The following is a 26,815-nucleotide window of genomic DNA, read 5'->3' on the forward strand; positions in this document are numbered from 1 at the left end:
TTACCTTCTACTACAAAGAAAAAACTCAAAGATATTAACATTTTATTGACAAAGTTTGAAGTGGCGCACATATTAAATTTGACATGATTTAAATTTTTTGTTAAAATTTTTTCTCTAATGAGTAATTATAGAAAATGTTTTCAATCCTCGTATTAGGTACCTACACCACAATTTTACATATTACTGATTTTTATAGCATTAAACTATATTGATTTAGAAGGATGGTTAGAAGGACCTTAACAATTTTGATTTGTGCAATTTGACAGTTGTAAATGATTTTTATCTATGTATCTCTCACAGAATTTATGGCATATCTTCGAATGTGACCTAATTATAAACAAAAAATCGCATTGGATTTTAAGTAGTAAGTTTGGCGCGTTGAAAACGTCTCTTATTTAAGAAAATTCTACAATTTTAAGGGAATCGAAGTCATGAAAATGTATTGGCTAGTTCAAAATCAAGTAAAAATGGACAGAAATGTTATTCATATCTTTGGAAGGAAGGCACAAACAGTACGGAAGGGCTCGAACGCAGTTAAGGCTGTGATTATGAAAAACTTTTCCACTTGGTTTTGTTGTTATATATATACCTCTGACCGAAATGGACGGTATACAGTCAATCGGAAGGACGGAGATCCTTATGAATGTATGAGAGGTCTGTGACTAAATTTGGAATCTTTCTAATAGCTTCATTAATGCTTGTAAAAAGGTTTTGTTAAATGAAAACGGCTCGTCCTTAGTATTTTTTTAAACTAATTCCTATGTGGCTGTGTTTTATCATCGCCAGTGGAAAAAGCGTTCTATTATAACTCTTAAAATTGTTTTCGCGCTTTAGGGGCTTAGGTATCATACAGGTTTTCCTCTTTGAATTCGCAGAATAACATTGCAAATCTCATTGATATCATTTAAATAAATCCCGCTGAAATAGCTATTGATCCCAAAAGAATTTTGAGAAATAATTTCGTTTCATTATTGCGATCGTCCCTACATACTGAGTGCACCATTTATCATTATTTTGTAAGTATTATAAACTTTCCGCTATGGGAACAAAACTCAGATGCTCTTCTTTAGGATGTAGATAACAAGTCTTCAATATGTCCCTTGTTCTAAAGGATTGACTATTTTAATTTGAAATTATGTAAAGGTTACATACATACATATGTTTGTCATAAGAAAAAAATATTTTTTTAATTAAACGTTTCTAATTCTGTCTCTCCTAGAAAGAAAACATACAATTACATACGAATACGGGTTTAACAATGATATGTTTCTGATGTATGTACATATGTGCATACAGATCAAAATGATAACAATAACAACAGAAATGTGTGTCAAATAATTTTGATTTCAATATTATTTTTATATATTTCGATTTTCTCTTTGTAGGTTGTAAATCATATTATTTTGAAAAGCCACACCTACTTGTATTTTAATAAAAATTAGAGTATGTTTCATACTGAACAAAAGCTATAAAACCGGCTTTATCGCTGAGATTTAATTGAAGGCCTATTTGGAAATTAGGTTTTTATTGTATTTTTCCCAATCATTAACACCGAGATAAATCAGGCAACCTTATTAAATATTTTTTGTAAAAGTTTCATATATTATTAACTATACTAAACAGTTGGCGATGTTTTTCATGTTGAAAATACAACGTATTTAAGAATACCTTTATGGTGTCAACAATTGTGGCTCGGAAGTTTCTAATATTTACGACAAGTTAACATGAAAAATAATGGTGACTTAAAGTTAATAAGTTATAGTGGACTAAGTTGTGTTAAATCATCGTTTGTATTAAATCAAAGATTTCAACTTTTAAAGAGACCAATTTAATGAGAAGTGTTTTAAAGAATTGCACCAAAAAATATGTTCGTTTTTTAGAAATGCAGATGCATAAGAACATATGGAATCAGTCATGTTACTATTTTTAGTTTTAAAACCTTTAAATAATATAATTTATGAAGTGTATTTCCAAGTGTGTCATTCCATGTGTGCTATGTAATGGTAGCAGTCTTATTAGATTGAACTTTTTTGATGTAATATTTGTAAATACTTTTTTATGTTGAGACATTTTAATTACTTTATTCTCTATGTATTCCACACTCAAAAATTTTTTTGGTTATTTTGCTAAATATTTGTTATAATATATATTGCTTTCAACTCAACATTTTAAGGATTTGTTTTTAATTTTTTATTATGTTCTTTCCATTTTCTGCTATTACATAATAATATGTAATAATTGTAAAATACTGAGTATTTATTGTTGTTCTACACAAATGACAAAACATCTTTGAATTATGAGAACAACGCATAGCTGGTTTATCTCCTGAACACTTCGAAAATGCTCTATATGTCTTGATTTGACATATCAGTTAGTATTTTATGAAACCCACAGATATTAAGTAGATATTAGAACAGTAATAAAAATAAATTAATGATTTTTATATACTTACATATAAAAATATTATACATTGATTGCATATTTTATATAAAAATTTAAGTTTCGTTGTAATATAAAAAGTTCTGAGTTAAAATTCTAAAAACAAATTTGACACAATAAGAGTACCGAAATTCCAAGCTACCAGTACTTAGCACACTCGCTTAAAAATACTTTATTAACATGAGAGAATAAATCATAAGGCCCGTTTCTCAATATATGGTTTAGCGCTTAACGAGATTTTGACGGCAATGTTTTGAAAAATGGTTTTCTCAATATCTGCTAAGTAACTATCTGGAGGAGTTTTGGTTAATTTCTAACCAGAAAATGAAATTACAGTTGTTAGCTAAAAAGTATATGTATAAGAAAAATCAGCTGCATAGACAGCGTTCAGACGGAACCACATTTGTCGCTCGCTATCATTATCTTCATATTTCCTCTTCGTCTCCTCGCCTACGAAAACAAACACGTACATGGTGACGCTGTTTCCTTACGCATTTACAATAACCACAACTTGGTAAAAACGGTTCTGTCAGTTAAAACTATCATCTAGTTAAACTACCAGCGGCTAAGGATAATATTATCCGGGGATTGAGAAAACGTCCCTTAACCTTTTTCGAACTTATATTATAAACACACATATTTAAATTACATACAATGGTTTTTTTGAACACATTTGTAGCCATGCATCAATTATGGAAAATTTACTCTTTACGCTCAAAGACGCTCAACAAGCTTTGCAAAGAATAAAAAGATTTAAGTTTCATAATCTAATTCACAAAAGTTGCAGGTAATTGTAACCGGTTAATAAATTTTACAAATAAATGTTGGCTATTAATGATTAGGAAAAAATTTTGGAAAGACTTTTACAGCGGATTATTGTTTACCCATGAAAAGGTTTATTGTGGCTAGTATACTAAACTTTTATATTATTAAAAATATATTGTGAAATATAAAATATAAATAATATGGATAATTTGCAACATAGAACGGTTTCCAGTAAGTAGTGTTCTAAACTCTTTTATAAAAAAATGTATTGTAAAAAACAAAAACAATGCTTAAAATATTAATTTAGATATTGAACTGAAATATAAGGCACATTTTTTAATGAATAATAAAGTAATAAGTCCTTAAATACAAACTTTCAAACTGTGAAAAATTATATAGGCAAATACAGCCTTTATAATATTGGAATTATGTGAATGCCCTTTTCCATTCGAAATTCCCATTTTGTATTCCATATCTATGTCAAGCAAAAGGTCGTGATTTCTGGTGTAGAATTGATGAATGTCACTAATCTGTAAGCAAAAATAACTTATATATAGTATAAATGAAATAATAATAACATATAAATTATTTATATATAGAATATACATAGAATATATTTAATATATATGAGTTAGAAATACATTATTGATGAACATTCAACAATCACATTTATAAATTTAGAAAATCGGAATTATATTATATAAGAAGACTTTTGAGTCCCCTTTCAGCATAAAGTCAATTAAGTGCAGAATTTTTTGGTGTACCCACTATAGACTCATTGAATTATCAAGATTATTTATAAAGCTATAAATATTAAATATGCACCCAACTAAACTAATACTGAGATTTATTTGTAAAGCTGGACGTTGTGTTTGTGTTTGTATCAAAACTAAATAACACTCGTAAGCAAGGGCTAAGATCAGGTGTAACAGCACATTTTACACATTCGCAATTAGCAGATATGAATGCCGACGGAGTACTTTTAGGTGTTGCCAAGCTTTGTATTAAAATAGGTGCTACACTCACTAAGTTATATTACTTTGCGTTCACGATATTTATACATATTAGAACCAACCTAATTAGGTAGGTAGGAAAGATGGACGCACTTAGCCTTTTAGAAGACCCATTTTTAAACCACAGGGACCAAAATGTCCTTACTTTATTATGTCCTCTCTGAACCACTCTGTGCTCCTGAAGTTGAACATAGAAAAGTTGTATACTAATACTCTCGATCGATTGTTGCGATCATATTCATATTCTATTCATGCCACGTTTTTCTTTAACACCTTCGACCTCTAAGAGAGCTCAGCATCTCTCGCGAGTCCGTTCGAATGATTTTAGCGGATATTTTGGGTATTAAACGTGTTCTTGCCCGACTCATCCCGATAAAATGTTTGAATTTTTTCAAAAAGAGTACCGAAAACAAGTCTCTTTGGATATGCTTGATCGTGCGAATTTCGATCCAACATGCATGGACAGCATTTTAACTCTCGACTAAACATGAATTCATGAGTTTGACATACACACAAGTCAACAATTATCGGAATGGAACCCGTTTTCAATCGATCGAAGAGGTAAGGCAAAATTCGCCGAAGAAGCTGAAGTCCATCCCAAAAAGTGCTTGTGAAAAAAGTTTTGAAGACTGTAAACATCGTTGGCATAATTGATGGAGATTACTTTGAAGGCGACTAAATAAATATTGATGAATATTTAAATATTTTGCGTTTTATTTACAATTCCGAGTACTTTGTATATTCCTTCTTTATCGAAGTGTAATTATAGAGTTCAACTTCATATTTCTGATTATATGCTGGAACCCCTTTCAGGCTTATCGTGAAATACGATGATATCAAAACATTCTTTCACTATCTTCCGACCAATTTCACACTGTGGTATAGGAATTTCGGGACAATGTCATAACGCCATTGGTACAAATTAGTTAAGTCCTTGTCCCATTGTACTATTTTTAACCCACTTCTTCTGCAACCATTCCGACCCACCTTGCCCGTGAAATTTAATTTTTCTGAATTCCGCAATATTTGGGGTGGGTGTGATTGAAACAATTCCTTAAAGATTCTGAAACTTTGGCGAGAGTTTATGGGGTGAGTAAATATTAATTTTATTCAGTGATATCATACTGAATTCTTATTTTAAGTTAAGATGTATAAAGACTGAGTTGATCGGAGTCCTTTTGAAAATTGAAGAAATAAATATCATAATTAAGTTCTTCTCGATACCTCAGAAGTCGAAAGCGTGGTCAGCGCAGTGAATATTTTTAAGGCAAAATTCGAAATCGTTTATACGAGGTGTGTTCAAAAAGTATCGCGAAATTTGTGTTTTTAAAAAATTATTTATTTTTTCATGAATATCTATTTTGTCCCCTTCAAAGTAATCTCCATGAGATATTATACACTTGTGCCAACGGTTTTTCCAATCTTCGAAGCACTTCAAAAAATCATTTTTTTTTATCTTCTTCAGCTCCTCCTTCGATGCCGTCTTTATCTCGTCAAGAGAAGCGTAACGTCGTCCTTTCATGGGCCTCTTCAGTTTAGGGAACAAGAAAAAGTCACAGGGGGCCAGATCTGGGGAATACGGTGGCTGCGGCATCATTAGTGTGTTGTTTTTGGCCAAAAAGTCGCGCACAAGCAACGATGTGTGAGCAGGGGCGTTATCGTGGTGCAAAAGCCAATTTTTGTTCTTCCACAAATCCGGGCGTTTCTGGCGGATTGCTTCGCGCAAATTGCGCATAACTTGCAGGTAATATTCCTTATTGACCGTTCTTCCCTGTGGCAAGAACTCATGATGCACCACGCCCCTGCAATCGAAGAAAACTGTCAGTTACGATTCGCGATACTTTTTGAACACACTTCGTACCTGTCCATATAAAAAACGGGATTAAAAACAAAAACTGATGTGACAATTAAAATATTATTATAATAGGATGTTTCCCATCGATACACATTTAACAAAATTCCAAATATGACTAGCATTAAATTGGCCCCAACCGTAAAATTAATTTGAAATATAATTTTTAAATTTATAGAGATTAGTTTGTATACCGATTCGTTATGAATGAATAAAATGTATAATATTATAGTAGAAAATCAGTAGTAAGTATTTAACAAGAAGTTAAGAAAATAAAGAAAAGTATAGGTATTCATATAATACTATTCTCGCCAATTTTGAGCGTGTTCGAAATATGAACAAAAAATGTCATTGTTTTTACAAGAAAAACATATTGTTACCTCATTCCATCCATATTTATTCTTGGCTTGTACAATGGCCTCGTACACTGCATTGTGCTCCAAATTTTTTATCACATGTGACATAATAAAGTGAGTGTTATCAAATCGAATTAACGTTGGATTTATATGATTTTCATGCCATTTTCCTGGATGCTGATACGTTTCATTCATCTAAGTGATATAATTACATTAATACATTTTGATGGAAGAAATAATAAATCAAAATTTAAATAGAATATGCAAGTACCAATATTTATATTACACATAATAATTATAGTATTATTATTGTTACTTACTACTATAACTGGCATAAGCCATAATATGATAATAATAAAAAAAAACCTTACCAATAGTCGTCTGTACAAAAGTTTAATTTCATCGAGTGCGGGTATTGATTCAATAGTCCACGTTAAATTATAATGATCGAGATAACCACTCAAAGCTGGTGATATGAAGTTTGCAGGACCCGGACGTCCAGAGACTTCAATATATTTTTTCGTTCTACCAAGTGCGTTATCGGCAACGCAGCTATAATTTCCAAAGTCAGACGGTTGAAATTTCCTTATTATTAACGTATATTTGTCATCATTTGACTGCATTGATCTTCTATCGGTAGGATCTAATAGAAAAGAGTTTTGGTACCACAGCATCTGCAAGAATTAAATTTTAATATATATAATTTGTGGGCTCACGCAAATAAAAAATATTTATTTCAACAATTTAATCGATAAATTTATATTTTGTAATGATACTTCTTAGAGAGATACTGATATATTCAACAAAGTTGCCGGTGGTTGGTATCTTATTATTATTACATATGCCATCGACTTATTTAGTTTCATTGCTGCACTTGGCTTCGTGATGTGACGTAAACTCAACCAAAGACGCTAAATTTATTATGTTGTGAGGAAAACAGAAACCAGTATGCTTTACTACATACCTTTTAAGAGTATTTGTCCATCGAATTTCAGTAAAACATCACACATATGGACCAACATAAACGGTTTAAAGTCGAAAATAACAATGAATCGGCTATATTCTTATCCATTATAACACAAATACAAACTTTTGTTGTAAAGTTTATTGGAAGTTCGAAAATTTTTTTATTAGGTATATGGGGGCTAAAGAAATTATTGATCCGAATCAACCCTTTTCTATTATTAGAAACAGTTTCTCTCCGAATTTCTATAATTTATCTCCAAGATTGACCGATATTTACGATAAAAAGTTCGCAATTTGAACATGGATTCTCATATTCCGCATCTGGGCTCTTAATACTTTTGGTCCGATTTGGACAATTTTTGGTCATAAGATGGCCTATTTTGAGCACTTTCGGAAAAAGATTTAACTTGATACATTTATTGGTGCTTTCTGGAAAGTGAAAGAATCAGATGGAATTTAAAATTGGGTTATACGGAAAGATTTCGTTTTATTTCATCAATTTGTAGAGTGTCGGTTAGGGTGCTTAAGTGATTTGTCCTGAACAAATTTAGTTATTGCACCTTATGTAGTTTAGAAGATATGTACATTAAACCTCTTTTTTAATTTTTAGACCAAAGAAGTGCCCTTTTCTGTCCCAAAATACAGTTTTATATCTAATTTTAGTGCTTAGTTGTAACACTTTATAGGTTTTCCGTTAATGGCGTTTTGTGGGAAAGGCTGGAGTTCAATTATGCCCACATTCGGACTCGTCCTGACCTTTTTCCAAGTGGAAAAAAACGGTACTGACCGTGTACCAAGTTTCATTAAGATATCTTAATTTTTACTCATGTTATCGTTTGCACAGACGACAGACAGACAGTCGCTTGGATTTCAACTCGTTTCAGCATGCTAATCATTTGTATATGCATACTACTGTGATTAAATTGAATTTTATCCATTTCATATCCTTCAAAGTAGTCCCCTCCGACTTCAATACACTTATGCCAACGAATTTTCCAGTCATCATAGCACTTGCAGAAATCAACCGTCATGATGGCAATCAGAGCCTTCTTCGATTCAGCTTTTATATCATCAATTGAATCAAAACGATGTCTTCGGAGTGGTCATGTAAATTTCCAGAATAGCTAGAAGTTACGATCACGAATGACCAATGCTTTCTTTGTTCAATAAATTCAGACATCGTATAAAAAATTTATAATATTTCACAAAACGACGCGTATCTCAAATACTAATAAATAGTTTGACGTAAAATTTAGCATTGATGTCACTAACAATACCACCAACTTACAGAAAGATCTTCTTCTTTTTCATTGGCGCAAACACCGCTTACGCGATTATAGCCGAGTTAACAACAGCGCGCCATTCGTTTCTTCTTTTCACTACCTGGCGCCAATTGGATATTCCAAGCGTAGCCTGGTCCAACGGAGTGGAGGTCTTCCTCTTCCTCTGCTTCCCACGGCGGGTACAGCGTCGAATACTTTCAGAGCTGGAGTGTTTTCGTCCATTCGGACAATATGACCTAGCCAGCGTAGCCCTGTCTTTTAATTCGCTGAACTATGTCAATGTCGATATTCGCCGTGGCCAACGCCATACGTCTTTCGCAGAACTTTTCTCTCGAAAACTCGCAACGTCAACTCATCAGTTAATTTACTTCTCAATTGCCTACTCAGTCCGAAGTAGCACCTGATGGCAAGAGTTATTCTGCGTTGGTGGTGTTTACACTGGTTCCCAAATATACGAAACTATCTACAACTTCGAAGTTATGACTGTCAACAGTGACGTGAGTGCCAAGTCGCGAGTGTGACAACTGTTTGATGAGAGGAGATATTTCGTTTTGCCCTCGTTCACTGCCAGCCCTATTTGCTTTGCTTCCTTGTCCAGTTTGGAGAAAGCAGAACTAACGGCGCGGGTGTTGAAGCCGATGATATCAATATCATTGGCAAACGCCAGCAGCTGTATACTCTTATAAAAGATTGTACCTGCTCGATTAAGTTCTGCAGCTCGAATTATTTTCTCCAGCAGCAGGTAGAAGAAGTCGCACGATAGTGAGCCGCCTTGTCTGAAACCTCGTTTGGTATCGAACGGCTCGGAGAGGTCCTTCCCGATCCTGACGGAGCTTTTGGTCTTGGTCAACGTCAGTTTACACAGCCGTACAGAAAGATGCCGAATCGAAAAACACGCGAAGTATAAATTAAAAGTTCAAAAATTTCAGTTTGATAACAGTAGTATATAATATCTAACTCTTCAGGTGGACAAAACCATTATACTCCAGTATCTCAGGAGTCTCGGTCTCTCACAAATCTCTCATACAGATAACTCAGATATTGACCGATAAATGCGGTGTAAAATCAAATGGATGTTTGACCTTATTTTTATAGACAGATATACTATTATAAAGAAAAGTTTTTCTCTTAAGCTCAATAATAAACCTTTCAGATTGCTCATATTACAGTCACCCCCACAATAAAGGTGGGTCCCTCTTAATTGGCATCTAACGGATGCAATAGAGAGTAACATAGTCTTCCCTTATCAAGGTTCGTTATAAATATTCAAAATAACCCAGACACAGTGTGAAACATAAAAAAAAAATAGAGACAGTGCTTGAAGCTAAAATATCATCATATGTAAATATACAATGCCGAGCAAACTTTTGTTTTATAAAGCAACGATAAACTATTCCACAGCAATAGAACGCTGATGACGTCAACGCTTCAGGATCATAATTCATGAATCATAAGAGGTTGTCAGAAAGAATAATTTAAGTAGCGAAAACTGATCGACTTTCACTATGTAAACTTTAACATATAGTACATTTAACAGTCGTTATACCAGGATTGCCTTTTTCTAAAAATTCTATGCATGTGAAGAATCTCGAAAATTTATTTTTAGTGTATGTTTTTAAAGAAAACCGTTTATTGTTATTTCGCACTTTCATACTTCAAGATATTTGTGTGCTCTTATTTAAGACAAAAATGAGTGGTGCCATATCTTAAAAACCACAAAGAAGGATTTTGAGTAACTTGTCACACAAATGCGTTCTTTTATTGGACATTCTCAGTTATTTCGCGGTGGCTTTCGTGCACCCTTGTCAATTCAATACCGGGGTTTACCAAGAGATGGGACGATCATACTTTACATATCACAAGATTATGATTACTGAATTGGAGTTTATTTTTTAACAAAATATATAGAACAAAAATGGGGATTAATAATTTTTGGTAGATATTTGGACTTTAAAAAAGATGTAATTTATAAGCTCTTTACCTCAGAATTCACATCTCCATGAACTATGCAAGCAAGTTCTACATCATGACCTTCGGCTGCATGAACCCATGACTTCTCGACAGTTATTTCAGGTGGGGCTTTAAAATACAAAGAAAAAAAAACAATTATATTTGAATAATATGTACATATTGTAATTCATAAACACTCGCACATTGTATGTAACAAGCTTTTGCAAAAATAATTTTTTGCTTTAAAAATAACCATTAAATTCTTTACTTTTATATAAAAATTTAATGGTTGTGAGTGTTGTTTTTCTTATATACTTAAATTGACTCTATTTAACCATTTGGTCAACCTACAAAGAATAGTTAGTTGTATGTCCATTGATACGCGTTCTTTCACTCCATTATCCGCAGAGCACTGATAGATTCCAGCATGATGTCTATCGACGTTCTCCAATATTAATGTTGAACTATCTGATAAATGAGTTGGGCCCGCGAACACATCTTTTTTAAACCAATAAATAGTTGGTACTGGATTACCTGAAGCCTTGCATTCCAAGGTAACGGTACTACCTTTACGAGCAGTAACTTGACCATTGTGCGGTAACGCACGAAGTGTAGGCGGTACTGAAATGGAGAAATTAATTACCAATGTATATAAATAAATATGCGAGTACATACATATAATACTTATATATTATGTCTTATTAATAACTATCAAAACTGTTTTGTTAAACATTTCAAGTAAGACTAGAGAAACTTTACAGTTTCGATTAAGCCCTTTCATTGATCCCTTCCTGTATGCCAAATTAATTTGTTTGTGTAAAAAATAAAGATTTCTGATAGTAGACTTTATTTTACTGTAAACTTTATGCCAAAATCTTCGTTTATGCTTGATTTATAGCAAAGTGGAAGATTTTAATGACATTTTAATTTATGTCATTTAGGATCAGGTGTGATTTCGGTAGGCGAGGATGTTTCCTCTTTTCAAATTGTGACATAAAGACGCTAAAGTTATGTGACGTTACCTAAAAGTGTGCGCTAAAAACCTCGTTGTCCAATTATTCAATCATTGTCAACATAGAAGGTATTACGACTAACGATTTAAATTTAAAAATAGCCATAAATACCTAAAATTTCCACAGTATGAACTTGATCCCGATTTTCTTGATCTCCAAGTTGGCAAATATAATCACCAGCATCCTGGGTTTTCACACTTGCTATTTGAAGATTGTAGTCCCCCACAATTTTGAACCTTTGATCCCTTGTTATTTTTAAGTGACCCGCTGTTAAAACGGAAGAACCTTTTCTCCATAACAGAACAAAAGATCCAAGATTTTGAACCTTGCAAGGAAGTTCTATAGTTTCACCAACTATGACTTTATACAAATGTCCACGCGATAGAAATTTAGGTGACACTGCTGGGGAATCATGATCAGTTAATGTGAATAGTCCATCCGAGTGAGAGGCTGGAAGTTAATATAAAAATTACAAATATTTTACATTATAATAACAATAATTATACGAAATTTCATTAAATGCCATTATACTTAAATTTTCTAGTTCGAAACGACTTAACACAATTTTTTATACATACATTTTATTTATTCAGACCAACTTCTCTACAAGTCAACTAAAGGTTAAATAATACGTTAATTACCCGAGAACGCTAACAGAGATTTCCGTTAGAGTGTCTATAACTTTTATAGCCGAATTGACGAAATTACTTGAAACATGTTTCAATGCTAATTTTTCAAATTTATTGGAGTTCCGGGTAGTCGTATCTACCTGGTTACTTTTATTAACATTTAGAAGAATCTATACCAGATTAATTATGTTAAAATACGCCAATTAAAATGTACAAATATAATAAGTATATCCATATATATTTATACCAATAACTATATACTTGCCTGTTGTTTTTATGTGAAATATTATTGCCAGCAAAAAAAACATTGGCCATGTAAATCGATGACACGCACTAAAAATGCACTCCATCTGTAAATAAATTAATAAATAAATATGTTATTCTGTGAAATATTGAAATACTTAGATCTGAGATTGAATTATTCTCTCTAATAAATTAAACAAATTCATTTAAAAGTATTTATCTCCTACACCCCTACTTGCATGTATACGAGTACGAGTATATGCTACTGAGTCGCCACTTTTTTGTGTTATTAGCTCCTTATTATAGGTTAGTATACAGAAAAGTCAAACTCTCAAGAGCAATCAATGTTTTATAAGAATTATTTATTTGTGCATACAACAATACTTTTTCATTCAAATATGTGCTGAAAAAGTAGTTTTCAGCGCAGTACTTCTTCATTACTTTAATATGAAGAAAATCTCAGCCGAAAGCCTTCATATTTGAGTGAACATAGTGGCACGATTTAATAGTGGTTTTTAGCTTGGAAGACGAAGAACGTCCTGGGTAGGAAAAAAGTAAAAAAAAATGGAAAACTGGAAATATTATTTGACGAAGATTGTCGCCAAATACAAGAAAGCAGCGTGATAAATTCAGAAGCAATCTAATTGAGTACCACATTAATTGAATCCAAGAAACGTTAAAAGCAAAAATAAACCGTTTGACTGGTGATGAAAAATGGATTCATTACGACAACCCTCAACGCAAAGAACCATATGTGAATCCTGTTTTGTTCAGTTTGAGCAATGTTTCCAAGTACTTCCGGAGAATGCCCTCCGTGACGCTTTCAATGCTTGGAGTTCGCGCTGGCAGCGCTGCACGCAGAAGGCATCTATTTCGAATGTTTTTAAAGAATTTTTTAAATCGACTCAGTGCTATTACTTTCCGGACAAACCCTGTATACTAGCTTCAGTATTTTTCCGCAAAGCCAAGTGATATTGTACTAGCCAGCATAGCCATGATATTATACTACTGTGCATTTATCAATTTGGTTTCCGACTTACGAAACTGTTATTAAAAAAATTGTATGTCCATTTTAAAGTAAGTGTAATAAAAAATTTATGAACATACTTAAATATTAACAAAAAATACTTAACGATTTCTGTATTTTTGCATCAGTAATGCTTGATTACCAATTCTCTTTATTTATTTAACTCGTTAAAAACAAATTCGTCATATTCTACACCTTATCTAAAATAAAAGACGATTTAAAAACATACTATGTATTTCTAATCACTCGAAATGGTCTTATTTACCTTAACAAAAAATTATTTCGGTTTATCCATTACTTTTAAAAATACATTCGATCAGTGCACTTCAGCAATAAAAACGATGTTTTCCGAAACATTGAAGTATAACGGAGGGTGTAGAACAGTTTTTTTCACTTCGTTCTTCTGCCTATACTGCCTTTAATGTTAAGGAATACCGTTGTATGTGATAAGATGAAAATGATAAATAGTCAAAAAAAGGAAATAATATACAAGCCCAAAAACCCGTTAATAAACAAAAAATTCCAGCTGCACATTTTCTAAACTTTCTATATTTTTATTTTTTAGTTTTCATTGTTTCTATCTTTCTTTGATGATTTTAATGCAGTAGTAGCACTTTATTGAGCTCAGATTATAGTTAAACTAGTAGTTATTGTATATAGGTATGCAAACTGACCATACACACAAATAATATACATTATGTATGTTCACTGTACATAAGAGGACATGTAAATACATACACATATATACATATATTAAAAGATACACTACGTTATCGTATAACAATTTCACACCTACATACATACATATATACGTGGACACTGACATCGGATAAATTTTCAGTGGATAGTGCGATATGTATTCTCATTGAATAATTAATGATATACTTAAATCATAATTTTGAAGAGTTAAGTTTTCTGTATGTCTTATGCAACTAGTTTTTTTCTTTAAAAAAAATCATACGGCATAAATCAATACCCTTCTGCCACTAGGATTTATCGTGCCAGTATCACAAAAACTTCAATTCACGTTTTCAATGAAATATTGTAAATGAAGCCCATACTTACTTCAAAAGATGTAATTCACCAATTGAATATTTATATATTTTATTTCACTTAGTTATTATTTTTATATAACACTACAGAAAAAACACATCAGTTTTAATAATAGCTTACACAAATTTCTATAGGAATCGTCCTGGCGTATTGTAAATCAGTACGCAGACTCGAGAATTCCTGAGCTTTTCTAAGCTTTTTCATAGAAAACCATAAGAAATAGCATAACGTAGTAATATTGTCACCTATATTAACCCTTAAATTTAAGTGATACTGTATTACTTTCTGACATTTTTGCAAACCCGTGCGCAACGACAACGCAAGGGTATCCCAGTTTCATTCAAAGCTATTTTTACCCTACTTATTTCAATGAAAATACGAATTCAGTAACTCTTATCTATATAACGGTATCAATTAATTTTACTTAATTTCGGTTCGGTTTCTATGAGAGATAAGTAAGTAAAAATGAAATGTCATTTGTCAAATTAATTTTAAATAAGTAAGGTAGTACAATATTTGGACGCATCCGAACCGTATGCTCTTGTGTGTTCGTAAGAATTAAATACGTATGATTTTAAGATGTCTGTAAAATATTGTTTTTCAGAATATTCTCCATTAATATCTATATACATTAACCGCCTCTTTAGGAGTTGAAAAACGTTGCTCTCTTATTTTATTTATTACGTACGGGAATAAAAAGAAGTTATTGCCAAGTAGGACAATACCGAGGATGACTGTTTAAATCAATGATTTGAAATGGCAGTGTGGTTGTATACCACTCAAAATTTACTGTTCTAGGTATGGTATGGCATGTCCAGTTTCTCCAAAAAGACAGTTAACCATTTGCTTGGAGGCGCTTCGTGAGCGAACAACGAAAATGTTCGAGAGTTAATTCCATTGTGTGATCGAAAAGTATATTTGAAGTTTCTGTAAACAACTCAAATAGTGCTCGAATGTCAAAACGTTCTGAGTTTGAATGCCATCAAAAATGTCAAACTTTACGATATAACTGTGATTCCAAATTGCAACACTAGTGTTGGCAAATCATGAAATATAAATGCAACCTACGTTTTGCAAGTGAAAGAATATGATATTGATGTATTATGTACATACATATAGGAATATACCTACTTCCTTTTCAAACTGAGAGATATTACATAAGTCGTCGATTGGTTGCTGAGGTATGAGGTACAGAAAGGACGTCCTTAAAAATTTCGGAAAGATCTTTTCAAGACTTAAAGAATTTATATAAAGGAAGCAACATTCCAGTCCCGAAATTATTTTTATAAGGTTGTATACGCAATGTACAAGAAGCATTGACTTTGGTGGGCAAATTCGGATAACGTTTGCATACAATACAAAATGGTATTTTCGTTGCAAAATTACGATATGACTACAAATGTCCACGGAAGATGGGTGGAAAAGGCCGTGTTAAATATAAAAGAAGAATATCACATGATTACAATACAAATTACAGTGGGATGAATGCACTACGCATTATAACTAAACGACGAAAAACTCTACCCTCTGTTCGTCATTTCATTACATTTACATTTTCATGCGATTTCAGACAAACACTTCTCTTCTTTTAATGTTCATTGTATACTGATGAAATAACCGTTTGCTTACATCATCGGCAAATTTGAGTTCAAATAATACTTCAAGATTCATCCGCTGACACAATTCTTGGATAGATGCGATGGATTTGCTGTCCACAAAACTTCTGGTTGCATAAAATTGCCAACCGATTTCTGCACCATCATTAATGCAAAAAATGCCCTCATCGCCTGCATACCTTTTGTTATTAACATAACGATTTAAATTCTAATATAAAACACTTGTAGTCAGGCGACTGGGTGCCATACAAATTGATGAATGCAGTTAGAGATGCTAACAAAGCTGTAAAAATAAATTAATTAAGAGCCTTTGAACACAATGGATTTGCCAGCCATATCAGCAACTACATTTGGAAAATGAATATCCGCTAATTTCTTCTATGAATCCAAATTATTTTCATCGAATTGAAACGGGCTCATCTTCCGATTGGACTGTCGCACGCAATGACAGTCTATGTGTTTTAACGTGAATACCTGCCACTAGTAGACTTAAATCCACGGCACTCAAAAAGTACAACGGATCAAAATCAAAGCGTTGATCAGCGCCCCAAAGCATAAGTGCATGCACAACACTATACTTTGGGAACCATAGCAAAGTGCCGCCCCACACTTATACTTTGGTACCAATCAGTTCGGGTGAAAACCAAAGGAAAAACACCCTAGCCACCTTGGTCGGGTACGAGGCCTACCTAAACCTCTGCCGTACTTTGGGTCCGGCACCCGGCCGCAGTGCGACTCCACATTGGACAAAAGCCCTTCCTGCATTTAGGTCTAAACCACAGCCACCACGAATCTCCCCAAAGGGCCGAACCCAATGAGCAGATTGGAGCGAACTCCAAGGGCATTACTGCTCCCCGTGGTACCATGTTTTAGTCTTTGGTATGACCTGTAGACCACAGTGTTACCTGTGATCTACTGCCAGTCGGGGACCCTAAGAACTCCTAGGAATTCCTAAGGACCCGGCTGTATAATGTGTTGTTCGTCATTTCATTTTTGTGTTTGTTATATAATCGCAAACCCATTCAAAGAATATGATAATCATTTCAATATAGCACTTTTCTGACACCTGGCATGCAATGACAGTCAAAAATTGAAAAGCCAACGATGTCTGTCTTTGGCTTTCATGTGGAATAACTACGATTCTGACATGAACTAGAGGCTTGGAATCAAAGCTAAAGCCGGTAAATCACATAAACGATACGAAAACATGTCAGCTTAGTTTTATTAAAATATTAGGGATATTAATCCATATCAACGATATTAAATCAAATGGGATGTCGGAAATCCGTATTTTGGAATCACCAAACTGAAGTATATCCAAAACTGAGGAGTTAATTTTAAATCCTCGGAGCAACACCTGCTAATAAAGGATATGGGATCTTGATTCATGCCGGCACTGAATACAACCAGACCCGAAGGCATTTTTCAATTTTGTCTGCGCCAAAAACTTTGGTGACTTCACTTTAGTTAGGCATAATACATGCAATGGATGGTGCCATCTTAAAACCTGTTCAGGCTATATGACAGGGAGTGGACCACACGTTTGTGGCAGTGGCATACTGGAATCTTTAATACCAAGTGTGCCGGTTTTTTGTGATAATGATTGGGAAAGTAAAAAAAAATATTCAAAGTTTTGATCATTGCTTTTAACAAATTTTGATCAACTAACAAGTTGTGGATGCCATGCCAATAGAAATATTGGCTTTGTGAAGCAAACCAATTAGACGCCCAATTTTCGACTTCTGCGTAGGAAACAAAGTGCTCGCAACCAATGCGTGTTCTATGTATGAAAAGAAATGATAATCGCAAGGGGCCAAGTCTAGTGTACGAGGCGGGTGGGATAGCAGCTTCCAATCAAGTACTTTGATTATCCTGAACCAATTTTGATTTGTATGCAGGTGCACGGTCGTGTAACAAAATTATTTTGCGGTGTATTTCGGTCGTTTTTCGATCAGTTCCTGGTTCAAATTGGTCATTTGTTAAGAAAACTGATTTTCTTTCGTGTCTTTGAAACAAAATTTCACAAGTGTCTTTTCAGTTTTCCAGCTCTCTTTCAATCAATTCATGTAGTACCCATTTTCCACATTATTGTATCTTTCCCATAGCTTTCAAACGGCGTCTTCAAACTTTTGATCCACGTTTTTTATTTCTCACATCAAAATATTATCTCTAAGCCTTTGAAGCCATCTTTTGCATGTTCCTTCTGATAGAGCATGATCACCATATGCCCCGACAAGCATTCGAAGCAATTTCCTCAAATGAAAACAAAAAATTAATGCTTTCCGCAAATCATCACTTTTCGGTGCAAAATTTGACATTTTCAACACAATGACTGTAAGGTTATTGAATATTTTTGACATGCTAACCAAAAAAAACAGTAACGCTCGTAAATTGGATGAAAAAGTGAAACCCTTACTTTCAATCGAAAATTACCTTTCGTGCAACTGTTCTTCCGATTCTTCTGACTTCGAATAAGTTTTTTAATGTCGTAAACGTAAAAAAAAAAAATTAAATAAAATTAAAAAATAAAAATTGTTGTTAAAACATGTAAATTTCTGCCAGATTGACTGTTTTGTCCACGGTGTTACAGTACATTGATGACATACACCACCTTACCAACCAATCTTAGGACGTGATCAACTTCAACCTTTATTGACTCCCTCTTAGTAAACGACATACTTGAGGATCAAAATCTAATAACCCTTGCGCAATTTCGTTCTGAACACGTCATTTACATACATTATATTAGATTATCCATTTTTAGTACCAAGGCATATTATTATCAGGTCCATATTAAGTCGTTAGAAACAGCACAAAAAAATTTATAATTAATATATGTACATAAGTAAAGTTAGGTTTCAGAGATCCCAGATTCATTACTGCTTCTGGAATAAAACAAAACTCCTGACCCACTAAACAATACTCGTATGCTCCAACAGAGTCATCATTGTCACTATATATTGAAGTTGTTAGAAACAATAAAAAAAAGTTTTAATAATATAAGTAAAGTTAGGGGTGGTATAAGAAATTATAATAAATACATGTTTTAAGTTGTATAATATGGGGAATATTGTATTATAGATCATTATGTATTACGAGTAGGGATATATTTTAAAGCGATATTTTATTAACTCACGTTGATAAATTCAGTAAATGTACAAATGAGTCATTATAGTATATAATTAGTTAAAATCCTGTAATAAGATTACTTATCTTACGAGCCTAAATGTTAAGTAGTTTAAAACAAAACAAATGTCCTAATCACTTAACGCTGAAGATATTAAAAAGTTCGCCGCTAATTGCTCGTTTTTTTCGCAAGCAAAATATGCTTGCAATGCCAGGGATTCTGAAAAACCAAGGGATTTAAGCTACAAAGAAAGAAATATTAGTAAGCTGTTTAAAGTATTTAGGGGGAAACCTTAAAATTTACGCGATTAATTGCTTCCTCGTCTTGTGATGTGAGTAGAAATTTCATGTTTCCATGCCCTTGTGGACGGCTGGTGGCAGATAAATTATCGTTATCTATTGTGCTTGTAGCACCTCCATCTTCATAAATTTCGTTATGAATTGTATCAGAAGTATCTGCAGTTAAAGTCGCTACTGCAACTGCAGCTGCAGCCCTTTCACGTAAGTACGCATCAGCAGCGGCTGCTCGACGTTCTGCCGCTCTATCTGGTTGTACAGACGAAAAGACATGTGGTACTGTATCGGCCCCTGCATCACCACTTTCTCCAGGTCGCTGGTGTGTAAGAAGTCCGTCACCGCCTGCACCAGGGTCTATATCAGTAGAACGTACATGCAATCCATCTCCTCCAGCTGCAGCGCGAACTGCAGCAGCAAGCTGCGCACGTCGCCCTGCTGTCATCCGACGAGGATGTTGCCGGTTTATATCAGCACGTCCCTCCAAAGTTTGACTTAACATTCTTAGGAAAGCATCTTGGTTTTCCGATATAAGTTGTAGAAGCGCTGGATTAGTTTGCCCAATCTGAGTGTATGCCTTTAAAATGCAATGTCATAATTTTAATGTTAAATATTTATAATTACTTGCTGGAGTACTCCATGTAAAGCGTCCGGATTGTGATACATTAACGAACGCATTAGTAAGAACTGCGGTTGATTGCGAAATATTTCAAATGGATCTATAAACATTGAAAAGAAAAAATAGTAGTGAAATATTTTTTGGCTTTGGTACAGTCACATTCACCTGTGACATATCGCAATGCCGTACGATTGTTTTCTAGAGGCCGTTGATCATCGTCATAATCTTCAACTCTGTATCTGAAATTTAAGCCAACTTCAGCAATGGAATTTGGCAAACGAGCTCTCTCTTCGTCATAGACTCTATTACTATTTTCCACAATATCGGTGCTATTATCTGCTTCATTAGTTGTATTGCTATTAAATATCTCTGAAGTATCTGACAATCCACTTATTAAAAATTCTATTGCTCTCTCCGTATTATTAAAACAAGCAGTCATAGCGTGTTCAACGGTTTCACGACTAAAACCCATTTCTATCATTGATTCAATAGTACGATTATATTCTTCACTCACTGCCAAATTTGATTCGGATCTTGATTTCATTGAAGTATTAGAGAACACACCTGCAAGGTCACCACTTGAAAATGTGCTGTGGCTATTTTCAGAACCTTCAGATCTAGTACTTCTGCCGGAAAGAGGAAATACACCGGATCCACTTGAGGATATACTAGTATTACTTCCGACCGAAGCCAAAACACTCCCTAATTCATTATTTTGAGTATCTCCACTGACAAGGTTGTAAGACTGGACTTCTTTTTGCCTATTTTCATCAAGTTCCTTAGAATTTTCTTTCATCTGTTCCTCGTCATCTTGGGATTGCGTTTTATAATCCTTTAAATTACCGACGTCACCTATTTTTAATTAAAGAATAAATGTGAACAAAAACAATTTCAAAGTTTTATATTAAATATGTTACCATTTTGATTGAGACCAACAAGATTACATAATGTAGCATGTTGACTTTCTCCAGTCCAGGGCCCACCACAACAACCACTCTCTTGACAATTGCATATTTTGCTAATGCTATTAAACCGGATTGATGACACCTGACTGCTTTCATTATCGCCAATACGAGCGGACTCTCTAGCGTTGATGCAGTTTTCGTCATCATTATTTGCTTCAATATTATATTTAAGCTTTATGCTATCTCGAGCAACTGTGGTAGTTGTACTGAAACTATCCGATGTTTCAGTTGTACCGCTAATTAAGTATTCGACGGCTCTTTCTGGATTGTTAAAACTGACTGACATTGCTTTTTCAACATTTTCACGGCTAAAGCCCATTTCCATCATAGACTCAATTGTATGTTCGTATTCTGAGTCCAGGGGTAAATTCATTTCAGCTCTTGATTGTATTGAAGTATTAGAAAACACTCCAGCAAGATCACTACTAGAATAAGTGCTATGACTACTTTCAGAGCCCCCAGATTCATTACTGCTTCTTGAAAAAAACAAAACCCCAGACCCACTAGACAATATGCTTGTAATGCTTTCAGTAGATTCCAAAGCAGCTGCTCCATTAATGTTGTCAATACTACCTACAGATTGACTTTCCCCAACAGAGTCATCATTGCCACTATTTAATGATATCGCTTTATTTTCTGTTTCTGTGGCCTGCGCCACTGATACTTCTTTGAATGAACCCATTGTTGTTATACGGTCTGGTAATTTGTTGCATTCGTCCGCCTTTTGAGTAGTGGAAACCGGTGATACAACGGATGAGAGAAAACATGTTCCATCAGGTTTCTGAAAATAGTTTTCAAAACCACCGTTAAGTATTATCACGATGAACTTGCTTTCGTCTATATTGTATGAACTAATACTGCGCTCGTTACTGAGTATTACACCTATTTCACCAGAAAAAGACTGTTTTAGAAAAGAGGTGAAAGGTCCTTGTGTGGTACTAACCAGAACATATCAGTTTTTGATTTTCAACATAGTATTCTGTCCCTCTTTCAATATAGATTCTCTCCTTTAATTGAAATATCTATTTAAAAAAGAACATAAAGTTTATTAATATATAGTGCAAACTTGATATTTGTATAAAATTAACTTATTTAAATACTTAAAATCCATATAAAAAAGTACACGACAAAATGGTCAAGGTCAAAGGCAAAGAATTTTTCGACTCAAAACTATATTTGCGATAGCTATGAATGCGGGTCAATGTTACCCAGCACTGAATAAGTATTAATGTTGTTGGTAGCCAAAAGAATCAAAGTGAGGCATAGTGTGAGCAGCCCTAATCTCAAAAATAATTCTGCAACGACCACACGAGGCTTTAAGATAAATCAAGTTCTTGATATGCGTTGACAGTGCTTCGATTCATAAAAGAAGTTTTACGAAAAGTTGCATAGCCGCTGTTGAGAGGACACACGCTTTAAAACGCATGTGAATTAGTATATTTTAGAAAATGTTTTTTTTTTTTTATTTTGCTAAAACGATCTAGATATCTAACGGTTTTTTTACTTTACTAAAACGATCTAAACTGATGGAAACTAAGCGAAAACAAGAAGAAGAGTTCACCCAATGGATGGCATAAGTAGATTAATGACATTTATGAAATGTGTAGAAAATAGGCAATAGATTGAGAAATATAACAACACCACCAGTACGAACCACAATCAAACAAACAATCTGTAGGGAGAGTGGGAGAGAGAAACATGCAATATCTTAGCCATATATATACATAGATACGCTAAATACCGCTTCTTACTAAAACTCAAATTGCCCCGAGTCCATAAAGAAGTATTATCACAAGCACAGAAGGCGAAATTCCAAAACACAAATACTACTAATAACCAAATCAGTCATTCCAATACACTCCTCAAAGTCGAACGCTCAAGTTTAACGATATCTTAATAAAATAAATATTGACATAGACACCGCTTACGCGGTTATAGCCGAGTTTACTTTTCGCTGTATATCGCCAATTTGAGGTTTCTAGTGTAGTCAGGTCCTTCTTCACCTGGACTTTCCAATGAAACGGAGGTCTTCATCTTTCTCTACTTCCCCCGGCGGGCACTGCGTCGAATATTTTCAGAGCTGGAGTGTTTTCGTCCATTCGAGCGACATGACCTAGCCAGCGTAGCCGCTGTCTCTTTATTCATTAAACTATGTCAATGCCGTCGTACGTCTCGTACAGCTCATCATTCCATCGACTGCGGTATTCGCCGTTGGCAATGCGCAAAGGACCATAAATCTTTCGCAGAACCTCTCTCTCGAAAACTCATTTATTTTTTCAGCAGAAGATTAAAGAAGTCTCACAATAGGGAGTCCCTTTGTCTGAAACCTCGTTTGGTATCGAACGACTAGGAAAGGTCCTTCTCGATCCTGACGGAGCTTTTGATATTGCCGTCAGTTTACACAGCCAAATTAGTTTTGCGGAGATACCAAATTCAGACATAACGACACAAAGGCAGCTCCTTTTTGCGCTGTCAAATGCTGCTTTAAAATCGACGAAGAGGTAGTGTATGTCGATCATCTTTTCACGGGTCTTTACCAAGATTTAGCGCATGGTGAGTATCTGGTCAGATGTTGATTTTCTAGGTCTGAAGCCACACTGAGAAGGACCAATCAGTTGTTGACGGTGGATTTTAATCTTTCACACAATACGCTCGATACAACCTTATATGCGATGTTGAGGAGGCTTATCCACCACGGTAATTGGGGCAGATTATGGGGTCTCCCTTTATGTGGATTAGGCAGAACACACTTTAAACCCCAGTCGTCGGGAGTGCTTTCGTCCGACCATATTTTACAAAGAAGCTAATGCATGCTCCTTATCATATTTCGTTGCCGCCGTGTTTGAGAAGCTTGGCCGGCAATCCATCGTCCCCCGCCGCTTTGTTGTTCTTCAGACCGGCAATTGCTATATGAACTACTTCAGGAACGTCTGTTCATCGACCCGTCCACAAATACTACAAATAACCAATTCAATCAATATCCTGACAGCAAGGATATATGTACATACTCGAAAAAATACACAATAATTTGCTTTGGTATCAATAAAAATATATTGGTTATTATATTGTATATATACCAGGAGAAATATTATACAGCCAAACTTCCACCATAATAAACTTGCAACCAACCAATTTTACAGTGAGAGAGAGTATAGAGAGTATTTTAACTTTCATAAAATTACCAACTTTGCAGACAAAAATTATGTGTCAAAACAGATAACGTATATATTTATAAAATCTCCGCCCACGTTTGTTATGTAGCAAAACTCTATAATATTAACAGCATAGGAAAATAAAATGAGAACTCAATATAGTAAAACATAGTTCCATGGAGAAAACATACTCAAAAACAAGTTAGAAGTACTTAAAAATCAACTAAGTTGGTGAATAGAATCACTATTGATTTAGTAGGAGAGAGTTTTAGTGCCCGAAGTCAATATCGTCAACCGTCACCGTACAAGGTAATGAGAATGCATTCTGGTGTAAGATTGAAGATAGAAGAAAGATATAGAAGTTATACATTAGCGGGGAGAGGACACCACCCTGCAGTTGTTCACATAAATAAAGTCGGAAGGTTTCTCAATCGAGAGATGCCCATAATTCTAGAGGGTTAGTCATTCATTTTACGGAGTGCGCAATCATCTATTTTTTTCCGCCAGCTCCATCCCCATACGTTCGTTTGACAGGAGCGCGTTAAAGTCACTTAATACCAAATGGTTCTCATAACAAAATACATCACCTGACATATATCTGAGGATATATACATTAAATATTCGGCGTAGACGTCTTTTGACCGGATATCTATGTCCTTACATGCCAGAGTAGCATCCCTGCGATGGGACAATGGGATGATATTGCACAGTGTTGTTCAATTTAAAGGCTAGCCGACACAATTATCTCAATCGCGATCTTTACGAATCACAGAAGATCTGAGTGACTTCTTAAACCGGTTGCTTAGACCGCAGCTATTGATTTTCCTGCTTACACACAGATGCGTTGATCACAATATGTTGATATTTGGATTATTGCGGGGTAGACTCCTACAGCAAGGAGCAACTAAGATGTGATGCGTAGGACGAAACACGTTGGAAAATAAGAACAGACAGAACAGGAAATTCACCTGACTGATGTGATGCTCCGAAGTACTGCGGTCTATAGGAACCAGTAGTTTCCTTTTGGATCTCGCAAGAGAGTTGAGCGATTAAAGGTGGAACTGATAACCTGCTGGAACAATTAGCCATTTTTAATTTAGCTTAGGAAATATCTCTATTTTACATTTATTTTTACAACTTTAATCTGAAGATGCTCTCTATCAACCCACACCTATTTTAATCCCGAATTTGGAATATCGGCTGGAACCAATACAACTCATAAATATAGAAATTATAGTTTTATAATATTGAAAATATTAAAACGAATGAAAAATACATATCTTTTAATAACATTATATACAGAAATACTCACCGTCTCCTCAGGATTAATATCAATTACAAACGTATCGTCCCGCAACGTCTGAACGGTGATTAGCATTTCAATGTTTAGCCGTTATTTTGAGAAAAAATTCGAATAAGGATCTTTCGATGTATTTTTTTTATTTTCTATATTATATGTATGAACGAATTGCAATTTATTTGTCTAAGAAATTTTTTAGAACCTATAACAAATGCATAAATCTTCAAAAACCTTCATTATAAATATATGTACACATATACCGATCTCATTTTATTTCGTACAAAAATATGCATTTGATATTAAATATTCAATGTCAAATTATTTCGATAAATGAACATTCAACAATAGTAAATGGGCAGCACTGACTGTTAAAGTTTCGTTACGCAGTCTCTGTAGCCGACACGGTAATACTTGGATACAGTTACTAATTTTTATATTACTTGAATTGTTGTTCTATCGGGACAACATATAATTTCGTAGGAGGAATTTAATATGTCAGAAATCAAACATTAACATAGGCTCACGCTCTATGAAAAAAGGTTCACACGGGGATTAAAAATATTCTAATAAATTGTATTTTCTCGCAGCATGTATAATAATATGGTAGCTTTGTTCTCCTAACGGTTGTTTCTAGCCTGCATTTCCATATTTTTCACCTAAAGACTATCCACGTTATAGCTTCATTTCTGAAGACAGACAACACACAATTCTAAACTCATTGCCTTTGGCGCCTCTCATATGTTGTTTGGTTGAGAGCTGCGAGCCTTGCCCTGAGAAAAGGAGACAGATAGTTAAGCTAGAGAAAAATAAATAGTTTTAACACGTGTATATTTTTACAAGTGTGAGTAATCTAAGATTGATTGAAGCAGGCGAAGTAATAGCACAACCAGTGAAAAACGTTACTGCCTTCCTCATGGCAAAATGTGTGAATAGTGAAAAACGTGGCCAATTTTTGCCATCTTTGTTTGTTTTCATTTGAACAATGTTGCCATTGCTCAATACGAATATATAGTTTTGTACACATCTATGTTTTCAATTACAATTTTTTACAATATAATATATCAAAACTGAAAACAAACGATTAAAAATAGTTTATATATTTATAAATAATAGCATTCGACTCTGATTTCGAGTTATTTTAAGAAAATTTCAAA

General features: G+C 34.1%; 2 protein-coding genes across 3 annotated transcripts; both read right to left on the reverse strand.

The window, feature by feature from the left end:
* Positions 1-135: 135 nt before the first annotated feature.
* LOC105234000 (limbic system-associated membrane protein) lies at positions 136-14,761 on the reverse strand. Its single transcript, XM_029548403.2, has 8 exons — positions 14,602-14,761; positions 12,532-12,616; positions 11,749-12,087; positions 10,976-11,245; positions 10,656-10,753; positions 6,797-7,099; positions 6,450-6,620; positions 136-3,734 (listed from the first exon to the last, which is right to left on the reverse strand). Exons 2-8 carry the CDS (start codon positions 12,614-12,616, stop codon positions 3,567-3,569), a joined length of 1,434 nt encoding a protein of 477 aa, XP_029404263.1. The 5' UTR covers positions 14,602-14,761; the 3' UTR covers positions 136-3,566.
* Positions 14,762-17,311: 2,550 nt separating this feature from the next.
* Positions 17,312-26,567, reverse strand: LOC105233982 (uncharacterized). Of its 2 annotated transcripts, none has more exons than XM_011216165.4 (7): positions 25,674-26,567; positions 22,153-22,231; positions 21,162-22,091; positions 20,410-21,096; positions 20,250-20,344; positions 19,636-20,190; positions 17,312-19,573 (listed from the first exon to the last, which is right to left on the reverse strand). In XM_011216165.4, the coding sequence occupies exons 1-7, from the start codon at positions 25,737-25,739 to the stop codon at positions 19,463-19,465; spliced, it is 2,523 nt and encodes an 840-aa protein (XP_011214467.2). In that variant the 5' UTR covers positions 25,740-26,567; the 3' UTR covers positions 17,312-19,462. The 2 variants fall into 2 exon arrangements, with proteins under 2 accessions (XP_011214467.2, XP_011214466.2); XM_011216164.4 differs by having other exon boundaries at positions 19,636-20,202.
* Between the last annotated feature and the right edge of the window lie 248 nt (positions 26,568-26,815).

The sequence above is a fragment of the Bactrocera dorsalis genome, chromosome 5, assembly GCF_023373825.1.
Source record: "Bactrocera dorsalis isolate Fly_Bdor chromosome 5, ASM2337382v1, whole genome shotgun sequence".
NCBI lineage: Eukaryota > Metazoa > Arthropoda > Insecta > Diptera > Tephritidae > Bactrocera > Bactrocera dorsalis.